Consider the following 13,740-nt stretch of genomic DNA (forward strand, 5'->3'; position numbering starts at 1 on the left):
CTAAAGTAAAAAGGTTATGGGTATTTGTGTCATTTCTTTGAGTTTTATATAAATATTCCAAGAACACTAGGTTGGAGAACAGAATTAGAAACTCAAAAAAACTGAGCAGAGATGTCAAAAGTAGTCCAAGAATTTACAATGACCTTTGTGCAACACTGACAAATGTTTTCGTTGTCCAATCTCTAGCTCTTTGCAAAATGGGCTTACCTTCGATCATCCTTGCAACTGAAAAAAAAAAAGAAAATCAGAAATATAAACTAAAATAACTTTTCTCTCAGCTTTAATTGGAAAATTATTTCATTCACCCAAAGATACATGTGAAATTATATTTTAACAACTCACAAGATTGGCCGTACAAAAAATGAAATGGAATATGGTCTTCTCGGTACCATCTACAAATGTTTTATATTACACAAAACTGTATAATAGGCTTTTATGGCTTTAAAAATCAAACTTGTGAAAGATAACCAGCATTTAACATATGGATGCATTCTCAAAATTTTAGAATTGTCACAGAAATGTGTATCAATATTTTCACATGATGAGACAGAAAAATTTCTTCCATTTTATTCCTCTAACTTTGCCTAGAGAAGGCGGTTTTAGGCACTTTTTTTTCTTATTTATTTTCTTCTTTTTTCTTGAGTGGTTTGGGGGGGGGGGTTGTTGGTTTTTTGTTTGTTTGTTTAAATAAAGAGAAGAGCTTAAGAAAAACACAGTAAGTTGTCAGGAACAGACAACTTTTCCTATAGCCTAGAAATACTTAGAACACAGGTCTTCGAGATAGGTACTGTTTCTCCCAAGAAGCTCAGTTGTTAGTTCAGCAATTTTACCCCTTCATTGTACTTCATGGTGTTTGGTGACCTCTTCTGATGCTTCCCAAGCCCTACACAGGGAATAGTAGGACATGAATTACCTCTTTCCATGCCATCTTACCACTAGGATAAAAAGTATGCTTTCATTGCAGATCTAGTTTCAGCAAGGAGCCTTTGGGTTTCAGCTTCAAGATTATCCCAATCTGGGTGTGACAAAAAGCCAGGCTACCTATCACAGTACTGTGTAAGATATCTGTCAGTCGTTGCCATTTGGCTTGGGATCAGGGATGAGCCGTTGGCCCTCTTTCATTTAGCAGTACAGACACATACCAGGGCTCTGCACTGCTGTAAGCCAAATCATTTCTCTTGCCCAGTGAATGGTTAGAAGGAACAGGAGAACCAGCCACTTTTAGTTTAGTCTGCACCCTTGCTGCAAAATGCTGAGGTACCAATTTGACAGAGACTGCTATTTGGCCTTTAACCTGTACCTTGGATCCAGTTCTGTAAATACACCACAGAGGATGCTGCCAAAATTAGCTCTTTCCAGAAGACACACCATATGAATCAGTACAGAGTTCAAGCGTCCCTTGCAACTTCTCTCTTGTGACCAACAACTATCATTTTGCAATTCTCTTTGGTATACATTTTCATGTACGGAATGGTGCTACCTAAACTGAGGCAGAGTCGAGGTACAATAGTTGCACACTAGTTAACCATGACAGAGAGGGGGAACTGAAATAATATTGCCTACTTCCTGCTGATTTCATCTTCTGCTGTTCCACAGGCCAGTATAAAAGAACTGCTCATGGGTGGGAGGAGATGGGAGGTGTGCAGGAGAACAGGAGGTCACCCACAAAAATCTCATGAAGTACACAATAAGACAGAAGAGAGAATATCCTCTTCATCATTTCACTGCACCACTCCAGGAATGAGAGAGAAAACCTACACCTATAGCTCTAGAAAGTATGAGAAGTCAAATTCTGGCTACATAAATGTATCAGTGCATTTACAACCTTTAAAACTAAAAGAATGCTGCTGGAGTACTCTCCTGCTCACTCTTGGGATAACTGATTTCACTGCCTCCTACCGAGCAATCAAGTCCATGGCCTACACATACTGGGTCAGAAGAGTATTCCCCTGACTTTTTGGAGAGTGAAGGGGATACAACTGTGCTGTAGGCTGTTTTTATAATATCTGCCATATAATCCTCTTCTCATGTCACAGGCTTCAGGAATCTTGCTATGACCAAATAAAATCTGTCAGCCATTCAGAAAACTAAACTGAACTTTCAAGTATCTCTGTGCTCCATAACAGAAGACAAACCTATTTATGAACAACTGAATCTGCTATGCAAAATAAACAGAAGACTGAAAAACTTTTTATGTGTATGGTAACTTCAAAGAACCTGTTCTCCCATGATGGATGGATAACTAGGAATTGCTAGTTCCTTGTCAGATGCTCAGGCACCCAAATCCTACCCTGTTTCTTAGGGTACTCCATCAGAACTCCTACAAACTTTTTAAAATAAAATACTTTAAGACCACTTAACGGCATCTTAGAAGGGGTCTGATAACCTAGAAAGAATCAGAACAGCATGAGGCCGACAGGAAGATATGTCTTCCTTCCCTGTTTAGTGTACAAATCCAATAAGCTTATTCATAAATAAATATTCCCAGATTCTGTGCTGAGCTAAAAGCCTACTGAAACTTAGGTCTCCCATAGTTATTTGATGCTTTAATTTAAATTAATGAGAATTGATATGCTTTTGTGACATGTCAATAAATAATCCTACTAAATTTTACTAGTAAAGTTTAGGAAGCCAATAGTTAGTTTCAGGAACAGCAAATCCAGAAAATTAAGTCTTACCTCTTTATTTCCTTTGGGATTTTGCCATAAAATAGAGGAAAAAATTACAACTTCATGAATATGGGTGAGTAGGTCTGTACTGAATATATCAATTCAGGAAAATGTCAACATAACCATTTCAAATTTGATAGAAATAATTATAACCAGTTCTCAAGCCTAAGTAAGCGTATTTATGTCTGATATCCTTCCCTCTTGTTCTTGGAAAAAAGAGAAAGCTGTGCTCAGAATGGAACCTTCATATTATCGCGAGTTACAGAGAGGTTAATACTGCTGCATACTTAACCATTGAGGATGAGCATGAGGATTCAGCATGTGCTGCCTGCAAGGTAAAGAGACACACAGCAACGCTATAAATGCTGCGTATATGGAAAGTGATGGACACCATACTCTTCTCTTCAATGCACCGTTACCTTTTAATGTCTAACTAAGACTTATTTTCTTGAGCCAAATACTACCAGCACCCTATCAGCTGCTATCAATGCAGTAGCACGCAAGTGCAATATAATATAATTATACTTGGTCTGGGATAGAATCAGAACAACAACCTATTATTTTCAATAAGAAGTTTACTTCCAGGAATCAAGCTTTTCTTCCCCCCAAAGATACCTCTTAACAGTTTCGTTCACGCTTCCTGCTATCCTATAAGATTTTTCTAAATTCTTTTATTGCAAAGGGCAGACTAATCAATAGCAATACTTAGAGTATATAACATGGTGTTATTAGTTTTGAGGTTCCACCTCAAAACATCTCCTAATCAGTAGGTAAATGTGTTTCAGGTAATTCTTCACAACAATGGTAGCTGTCTTTCTCGGGCAATTGGTTTTTAATCCATTCATTTGCAAGTAATGGTATTCTTGAATGTGTGTGCCCAAATACCACACGGTAAGATGGATTACAGTATTTAAAACTGCAATAAACAAGAACATGAGAACAGATGCATGAAAAGAAATTATATGTTGATTTATAAAACAAACACCAAATAGTTCCTTTCTGCAGGAACAGTTTGTCCCTCTCAAAATCAGGCTTTCTTTCACTATTAAATATGGATTAGCAGCAAAGATCTACACACTTATGCCACAATCGTGAGCACTTGAGGTTGTAGCTAGAACTTAAGCAGTCAAATTTCCACCTGCAACTCAACAACAGTACAAAAATATAAATTGTAATCATACCAGCAAAACAAAGAACACACTTGAAAATGTGGCCCATTTTCCACCATGATACCAGGGACAAAAAATGCTTAAAAAGGAAAGCCAGCAGAGGAAAAAAAGCTCTTTGAAAGTGATAAGTACTCTGAAGCACCGAGACTGCATCTCTGACACTTTTTGTTGTACTTACCTAATATCTGTGCATGTTATACATGTGATGCAGCGACTGTTTGTTGTAATGAGGTTCAAAGCCACAGATGGTTCACTGTCAGTGGTTGGGTGTGCTCCACATTTAAAGTAAAACTCCTGAAATATTGAAGGAGAAATAAAGAGAAGATTACATATCTGCCACTCATGTCTTTCCTTTATTTTAGGCTAACTGACATTTGAGACAACAGGCAAATCACCACTGCCAACAGAAAAGGAGGAAATTCATTAGGAAAGGTTTACAAGGAATCCCTGGCAAAAATACCAGTCTAGGTGTGTATTTTGTTAAGTGATTTCCCTAGCAAAGAAGATATCTACTTGTGTGCTAATTTGATATCAGTGTGATACATTCTGTGATTTTCTGGATTTATAGAAAAAAATCACTTCATCTTGACTTCATCTAAGTATAGTCATCAAAGGCAGAATACTAAGCATTCTCACTATGCATTAATATTTCCACATATTTTTTTTTTGTGTTACAGGTGTTACCATTTTCTGATCTCTAGAACACAAGATTTTAGCTCTAAATTAGTATACTCTGGCCTTGCTTTTGTGGTGTTGGAAATCTATATGATACAATTTTACCATCATATTAAAGGGAAGCTCCAGTTCTCTTGGGGGACATACTACATTTGCAATTATATATTATATTGTGTTTGAATTAAGTTTCTTTAGTCCATATACCGCTCTATATAGCCTCTTAGACTCCTTTCATTAGCATAGTACATTTTACACAACTGTGTGTGTTCTCTTTTCCACTGCACCCCAGGGAAAGCCATACCAATCATGCTGTACTTTGATAAGGTTTTGTTATAAGAGGTTGTTTTAATTGTCCAAATCACCCTACGCATATGTAAATAAAAGCAGTCTGAATACACGTGCTTTGCAATAGGAGCCACGGATTACAGTTTGCAGTTTCTTTCTATGAGCCCTTTTTTACAGTATCAGACTGTACAGGTTTGTAATGAAAACATTAAAACTGGTATAAATGAAGTGAGAATTGGAAGGTAAGGGTATAAAAGCATCAGAAGAAATGACAAGGAGAATGCATAAAAGAATGACAGGTGTTGACGGCATCAAGGTATTAAGATCACAGATGATTCTCGAGACATGCAGACTGGGAAAAAAAAATCCAGAGAAAAGGAAAAAAAAGAATAAACTGCAACAAGAGAAAAAGACACAGAGACAGTGAACAAATCAGCAGTATTTCCTAGTAACTCACAGAGGTGGGCCAGGACGATGGAAAAAAATTACAGTTACTGTCAATTTCTTTAGGGTGCAAAAGTCACTTCCAACACCCAGCACTAAAAGCAACCCAAAAGCCATGAAAAACACTTGCTAGGTGGTGTTTCCTAGCATCACTCCAAGTTCCTAGCTAGACTATCTGGACACATATTTTAGTGTTTGTTAGTATAGAAATACAAGAGAATGAGTGTGGCTGAATGAAATCCGGTTTAATACAAAATCACCTTCCCCTCTATACAGCCTTGCACTGAGATTTACAATAATACTGTATTAAAATCAGTCCAGAAAAAGCTCTTACTTTCTCACTGCCTTGAGCCTTGCAGTAGGGAGTTTATCTGTGAAACAGCTGTCAATGACTGTTTCTTCTCAGTGGTGATCATTTAGATATTGTGTATTTCTACATGAGACAAATACAGTACCATGCAGTAACAGCTCTAAGGTGGAACCTGGTAACTGGGATATGAGAAGAATTAATACAACCTTCCTCCTAGGTTAGTCAATCCTGCTTCTCAGCAAAGCACTGATGTAGGCATTAGATTCAACACAAATAAAATAGTCAAACTCCACTATAAGTTAAGGACTCATTGTCTGAAGCATGTGCTAGTAGTAGTTTAAGAGAACTAAGGGATAAGGTATAAAGAAAAGCTTATTTTTAAAACTAAGTAATTGCTCACAAAACTTCTGAAGTAGTAACCTGGACATATTTACCTAAAGCTAAGTTTTTTCAATAACTAAATCATCCTTCTGTCTTGTTTCATAACATGAGGAAGTAGTCCCAAGCAAGAAAATATGCTTAAAGTCATCCTTCAACAAGACTTTAGACTTTCCATGTTTCTTCTCTTGTTCAAGACCCAGTTACACACACAGCTTTTAAATATCAGCTCAACTTGAAGCATTTCAGCAGACGAGAATGAGTCAATGGAACTACACATTCACCTGGAGTACATGGAAACCTTACACAACCTGTAACCTTAATTTATTTTCAACCTTTAAAAATGTATCCATTAATCTTTGTGTTACTTGCTAATGGGTTTTGGAGCTTGGGTTTTCTTTGCCCTTTAATTTGATTTTACTTTTGTTTGAATTAAATGGTAAGAAGTATTTATTTCAATGCAGGACAATTCTTCAAAATATCTCCTTGCTTCAGTACATCTTCTGCATACAACTAAGAAAGTATTGACAACTCACTATTCCAGAACAGATAAACTATGGGCAAGGAAATATACAAAAGAAAAATATTTTTTTATAAAATTACTTACCCACTATAAGACAATTTTTTTGGGGTCACAAGCAAAAAGAAAAATATTAATAAAGGAAGTAAGCTCTAGAACACTTAAAATAGCTTTAGGCTTTTTTTTTTTTTTTCTAAAGAGCATCTGTTTGATGATTCTAATTGCTTTTGATAATACCTCATAACAGCTATTAAGTTTCTTGTCATGGAAGCTGTTTAATGAAGATGGAAGGGAAATAAAACAATACATTTCTCATTCCATACTCTGAGATGTATGGAATATTACTCAGGGAAGAAGGAAGGAAGGGAGCGAGGAAGGAAAGAAGGAATGAAAAGAGAGAAAGAAAGAAAGAAAGAGAAAGAAAGAAAGAAAGAAATCTTGTGCTATATTCCCAAAATACTTTCTCTGTAGTGTTAGGAAAATTACTCCTCTATACTTCTGTTTATCAGCCCAAAAACTGCTTTAAGGAAATTCCTCTACTAATTATACTTATGATGTGCTTTGGCATTGCTGAATGGAGAATGTTATGGAACGTGAAAATATTATTTGAAATAACAAAAGAAAATATTGCCACTCTCCAAAACTACTCATCAAAAGACTTCCTGCTTGAGTAAACGGCAATTAAAGAAATAGTAAATCTTAATAATAAATTCAAACAGAACAGAGGATTAAAATTATACAAAATAGAAATCCCTCAAGATTATACGTCAAGTATTTCTTGAGAAGAAATCTTCAAGATTAAAGAATACGAAAGTAATTTTTAACAAATGATACTAGTAGTATAGTAAAACTAACCCATTTATAACATGTTGACCCTTTCAAAAACAATAGGTATCAACCCACAAAATGCACAACCCTATAAAATCAACACAACAGTCTACATCTGTAGGCCTGAGACATCAGTGCTGTGATGAGAGTCCAGAAGTACAGGGAGAGATTCAAATCTGAAAAATTCAGTATGCTCAGTGCCTGACAGTTCTGGCGTAGTGTGGACCACATTTCCACTTTTTTTTTTTTTAATCATAGTAATACACATTCCAATTGTTTGAACGTTTTTAAAAGTGACAAACTCAGTTATTCATAAGTATTTATTTGTCATGTGTACCAGATTTCCCAGAGACTTAGCATGTTTCTTGTAATGCAAGTACAACTTTTTATGTCAGGGTATATATGTATGAAGTTATTAAGAAAGATAACCCACCAGCACAAGTTGCTTCTCAGCAGGAATTCCAGCAATGAGACTGCTGAGAGCAAAAAATAAGGGGGAAGCATTTAGCCACTTCTCACTCTCCAGCTTTGCATGTAGAAGGTAGCTATTCTTTTATTTAGTCTTTCACAGAGTATATGATAGCCTAAGGAGGCAAATTTGCCGGATTGTTTAATCTAAATCATTTATGTTCCAAGGTTAATCTCCAAACAGGTATGGAGCCACCCAATTTAGGACTAACCCTCTAATTTTGCCACAGACCATCACACTCATATGAGTTGTTACTTCTTAAGGGTGACATCAAAATGTCTCTCTAAACTTATTAGAGAATCACAGAATGGTAGGGGTTGGAAGGGACCTCTGGAGACCATCTAGTCCAACCCCCCTGCTAAAGCAGGATCACCTAGAGCAGGTTGCACAGGATCACATTCAGGTGGGTTTTGAACATCTCCAGAGAAGGAGACTCCATAGCCTCTCTGGGCAGCCTGTTCCAGTGCTCAGTCACCCTCAAAGTTTTTCCTCATGTTCAGGTGGAACTTCCTGTGTTCCAGTTTGCGCCCGTTGCCCCTTGTCCTGTCACTGAGCACCACTGAAAAGAGTCTGGCCCCATCCTCTTGACACCCGCCCTTTAGATATTTATAAGTATTGATGAGATCCCCTCTCAGTCTTCTCTTCTCCAGACTAAACAGACCCAGCTCTCTCAGCCTCTCCTCATACAAGAGATGCTCCAGTCCCCTAATCATCCTCGTAGCCCTCCGCTGGACTGTCTCCGGTAGTTCTTTGTCTTTCTTGAACTGGGGAGCCCAGAACTGGACACAATATTCCAGATGTGGCCTCACCAGGGCAGAGCAGAGAGGGAAGATAACCTCCCTCGACCTGCTGGCCACACTCATCTTAATGTACGGCAGGATACCACTGGCCTTGCTGGCCACAAGGGCACATTGCTGGCTCATGGATAACTTCTTGTCCACCAGGACTCCCAGGTCCTTCTCTGCAGAGCTGCTTCCCAGCAGGTCAACCTCTAACCTGTACTGGTGCCTGGGGTTATTCCCCCCTAGGTGCAGGACCCTACATTTGCCCTTTGTTGAATTTTGTTAGGTTCCTCACCACTTAACTCTCTAGCCTGTCCAGGTCTCACTGAACGGCAGTGTAGCCTTCTGGTGTATCGGCCACTCCTCGCAGTTTTGTATCATTGGCAAACTTGCTGAGGGTGTACTCTGCCCCTTCATCCAGGTCATTGATGAATATGTTGAACAAGATCAGACCCAGTACTGACCCTTGGGGCACACCGCTAGCTACAGGCCTCCAACTAGACTCTGCGCTGCTTATTACAACCTTCTGAGCCCTGCCATTCATCCATAACTTATGTTATCTTATATTAGACAATACTTTCAGAATTTTAACTATATAATAAAAAACCCTTATAGAATAACATAAAAGGGACAGGCAAAAATTCCTGCAGTCTACATCACTATCAGACCACTTCTAAAATATTTTAAAATAGAAGAAATCACATTATTCCTCCTTTCTACACTTGTGTTCTCATTTGGTACAAAAATTTCTGATGAATGCCTTTTTATTTAGGTATATCTGTTCACCAGTGAGTAAGGATGTCAAAAAATTACTGCAAAAGATGAGACAAAATTTAGTGCTTTTCTTAGTTCTGAAGTGAGTAGTTTTATGGTCACCTTCTACTGCAGTGAATACCTTTAGATCATTTTTTTGCCTAAAGGCATATGTCCCGTGAAATTGTGAACGTTCTGTTTAACACTACAAATGTCTTCCTTTTGGCAGTGTATTTGATAGATTGTTATTCAGAGAAGGGAGCAGGCATTTCTCTTACAAGCTTTGTCATATTCTTCACTCCTGTTATCGCTTTTGTGTCACACAACATCATAAAAAGTGCAAGGAAGAAGAAAAGGTTCAAAGATACATGGTCAGTGTTAACTACTTTTTATGAAACTCAAGAAGAAAATGTACAAATTCATCAAAAAAATAATCTTCTCTGATACTTTACGAAAAACATTTCTCCCTAAATTTTGTCTTTTCAAACAAAGTAGGGGTTTGCATACCCCTAACTGCTGATAAGCAAACTGTGTTCTCTATGGTAACCAACATAAGTAAAAGACCAAATTAATACGCAAACCATCAGTGGGAAGCAAGGGTCTGAAACAGAATAAGGCCCAGAACAAACTACCCTTTTGATGCATGTTCCCCAATCCAGTTTACTGCCCTGTCAGAAAAAACACTGCTCTTTGCTAACAAGTACTAAGATAGCCTGCACCTCAGTTGATATGCAACATATTCACATGAAAATACATGTTCCTACCCCTGCTTCTCATTCACTCTAAGTTGGTTAAAAATCCTAAGGAAGCTCAGCCTTCGCATTTCTTATTCCCTCTTCTTAATAAGCAACAGAACAAGGTGGGGGCCCTACATTATTTCCCCCCTGAATTACCCACACACGTGTTTGTTTAGGACTGATAGGCAGAGCCATTTATTAATATGTGTGTGGTTGATTGACCCTGGCTGGGCACCAGATGCCCACAAAAGTCACTCTATCACTCCCCTCCTCAGCTGGACAGGGAAGAGAAAATATGACAAACAGTTTGTGGGTAGAGGTAGGGGCAGGTAGAGATCATAGAATCATAGAATGGTTTGGGTTGGAAAGGGCCTCAAAGACCACCTAGTTCCAACCCCCCTCCCATGGACAGGGACACCCTCCACTAGACCACGTTGCCCAAAGCCCCATCCAACCTGGCCTTGAACACTGCCAGGGATGGGGCATCCACAACCTCTCTGGGCAACCTGTTCCAGTGCCTCACCACCCTCACAGTGAAGAATTTCTTTCTAACATCTAATCTAAAGCGACCCTCCTTCAGCTTAAACCCGTTACCCCTTGTCCTGTCACTACACTCCCTGATACACAGTCCCTCACCAGCTTTCCTGTAGGCCCCCTTCAGGTACTGAAAGGCTGCAATTAGATCTCCCCACAGCCTTCTCTTCTCCAGGCTGAACAATCCCAACTCTCTCAGCCTGTCCTCACAGGAGAGGTGCTCCAGCCCTCCAGTCAGCTTCGTGGCCCTCCTCTGGACTCGCTCCAACAGCTCCATGTCTCTCCTGTACTGGGGACCCCAGAGCTGGACGCAGCACTCCAGGTGGGGTTTCACAAGAGTCAAGTAGAGGGGCAGGATCACCTCCCTCAACCTGCTGGTCACACCTCTTTTGATGCAGCCCAGGACACAATTGGCTTTCTGGGCTGCAAGCGCACGCTGCTGGCTCATGTTGAGCTTCTCATCAATCAATACCCCCAAGTCCTTCCCCTTGGGGCTGCTCTCAATCCATTCCTTGCCCAGCCTATAGTCGTGCTTGGGATTGCGCCGACCCACGTGCAGGACCTTGCACTTGGCCTTGTTGAACTTCATGTGGTTTGCACGGGCCCACCTCTCCAGCCTGTCAAGGTCCCTCTGGATGGCATCACTTCCCTCCAGCGTGTCAACCACAGCACATAACTTGGTATCGTCAGCAAACATGCTGAGGGTGCATTTTCTCCCACTGTCCATGTCACCAACAAAGATGTTAAACAGTGCCGGTCCCAGTACCGACCCCTGAGGGACACCACTCATCACTGTTCTCCACTTGGACATTGAGCCTTTGACCACAACTCTTTGAGTGTGACCATCCAGCCAATAATCATTCACCAATTACTGTCATGGGCAAACCAGAATCAACTCAGAAAAATTAATTTCTTTTATTACCAGTCAAATCAGAGTAGGGTAATGAGAAATAAACTCAAATCTTAAAAACACCTTCCCCCCCCCCCCCTTCCAACCCCTCCCTTCTTCCCAGGTTTAACTTCACTCCTGATTTCTCTACCTCCCCCACACCAGTGCAGGGGGACAGGGAATGGGGGTTGTGGTCAGTTCATCACACATTGTCTCTGCTGTTCCTCCTTTCTCAGGGGGAGGACTCCTCCCACTCTTCCCCTGCTCCAGCATGGGGTTCCTCCCATGGGAGACAGTCATCCACCAACTTCTCCAACGTGAGTCCTTCCCACAGGCTGCAATTCCTCATGAACTGCTCCAGCATGAGTCTCTTCCATGAGGTGCAGTCTTTCAGGAACAGAAGCTGAAGCATGGGTCCGCCATGGGGTCACAAGTCCTGCCAGCAAACCTGCTCCAGCGTGGGCTCCTCTCCATGGGGCCACAGGTCCTGCCACAAGCTCGCTACACTGCAGGCTTCCCACAGCATCACAGCCTCCTTTGGGTGCCTCCACTTGCTCCAATGTAGGGTCCTCCACAGGCTGCAGGTGAATAACTGCTCCACCATGGACCTCCATGGGCTGCAGGGGGACAGCCTGCCTCACCACGGTCTTCTCCAGGGGTTGCAGGGGAATCTCTGCTCCGGTGCCTGGAACGCCTCCTCCTCCTCCTCCTTCACTGACCTTGGTGTCTGCAGAGTTGTTCCTCTCACATATTCTCACTTCTCTCTCCGGCTGCAATTGCTGTTGCGCAGCAACTTTTCCCCCTTCCTAACTGTTATCCCAGAGGCGCTACCACCATTGCTGATGGGCTTGGCCTTGGACAGCAGCGGGTCCATCTTGGAGTGAGTCTGGCATTGGCTCTGTTGGCCAGGGGGGAAGCTTCTGGCAGCTTCTCATGGAAGCCACCCCTATAGTCCCCCTGCTACCAAAACCTTGCCACGCAAACCCAATACAATGTGTTATAACCATTGAGGGTGTAGTTTTCGGTTTTCAAATTACCAGTACTCTTAAATCACCTTTCATCTGTATTACCAGAATTATTCACCTGAATGAGAGAAAACTTCAGTGCCATTGTAGCACATTCCTGTGATAATGCTTCATTTCCTTTTCCAACTGAAATTTTAAGTAGATATTCAGTAGGTCTGACAACAGGTTGAAAGAAATCCACTTCAGAACAGCTGTCGAATCAAATATTTCTGGGATTTTCTAGGGAAGACTGGGTTCAACTCTGAGAAGAGACATTTGTGGGCTCCCACATCCCAGAATTGCAGGCAGTGGCTTTCCAGGCCATAGGAATATCTCTGGTGAAAAAAATCTGTACAAGGTCACAGTTCATATGTGGAACAGGCACTGCTTTTAAAAAGTAAAAAGTGTTAGAAAAGCTGTTTGATTACACTGGCTAACTAATATGAGGAAGGCTGTACAGCCAAAGAATAATTCTTAGAGATTATGGCAATCAAGTCTTAAATGATTTTGTGATACTTATGAATGTATTGTATACATAAGACTGCTCCACTTTCTTCTGTAAGCCAACAGTATTTTGACTAGCTCTGGCTACTGGAAGACGTGTTCCTCAAAATAGTGGTGTGCACTACCAACTTCCCAATTCCCCCATGCAGCTCAGCAGATACTACCAAGAACCTCACATCAGGTACTGAGCATTGTGAGTATCACCTAGTGCCAATTATGTGGTGAATGCTACTCTGTATAGTTTGTTTTTACTAAGCAATGCCTCCAAGACCTAAACAGCTGTTAAGAAGAAAGGAAGAAAATTATTAACCATAATCCAAATTTTTGCTATATGATTAGGTTTAGCATCAAAAAACCACATAAATAAAACAAAGTATTCCTATAACTACCTAAAATTCAGACAAGCAAAGTCTTCTGTTTCTTTTATGTTTGGACTTCATCTGGAACTGTTACTGCAACACTTATGGGTGAGAAACTAACCTTAGGCTCTGCTCATGTAATCAGCACTACTTTCTTTTAAGATGATCTCCATTCAAGAATATTTCTTTCCTACTTGAGATTCCAATCAAAGTCAAACCTTCTCACTGTGAATTTCCTGTGACTCAAACTCAAAGCTTGATCATTATATTAATAATGTAAACACTCTTCCAAAGGGCAGCCAACTTCCCTAAGCTGGGAAATGGAAGTGCCCCTTGGGTATGGCTAGCCAGATCACCTCCTAGACAAATGAGCGACAAATAGAGCTCTCATGGACTGACTCAGTGGTTATGGAGAAACCCTTAACTCATTT

General features: G+C 40.4%; 1 protein-coding gene across 2 annotated transcripts in view; it reads right to left on the minus strand.

Moving 5' to 3' along the window:
- Positions 1 to 13,740, minus strand: part of PRKN (parkin RBR E3 ubiquitin protein ligase) — a 767,705-nt gene that overhangs the window by 367,010 nt on the left and 386,955 nt on the right. For both annotated transcript variants that reach the window (XM_075748535.1, XM_075748536.1), the window contains exon 6: positions 4,017 to 4,132. In XM_075748535.1, the coding sequence (XP_075604650.1) occupies positions 4,017 to 4,132 (116 nt within the window). The remainder of the gene's footprint in view (positions 1 to 4,016; positions 4,133 to 13,740) is intronic.

This window comes from Balearica regulorum, chromosome 3 (genome assembly GCF_011004875.1).
Source record: "Balearica regulorum gibbericeps isolate bBalReg1 chromosome 3, bBalReg1.pri, whole genome shotgun sequence".
Classification (NCBI taxonomy): domain Eukaryota; kingdom Metazoa; phylum Chordata; class Aves; order Gruiformes; family Gruidae; genus Balearica; species Balearica regulorum.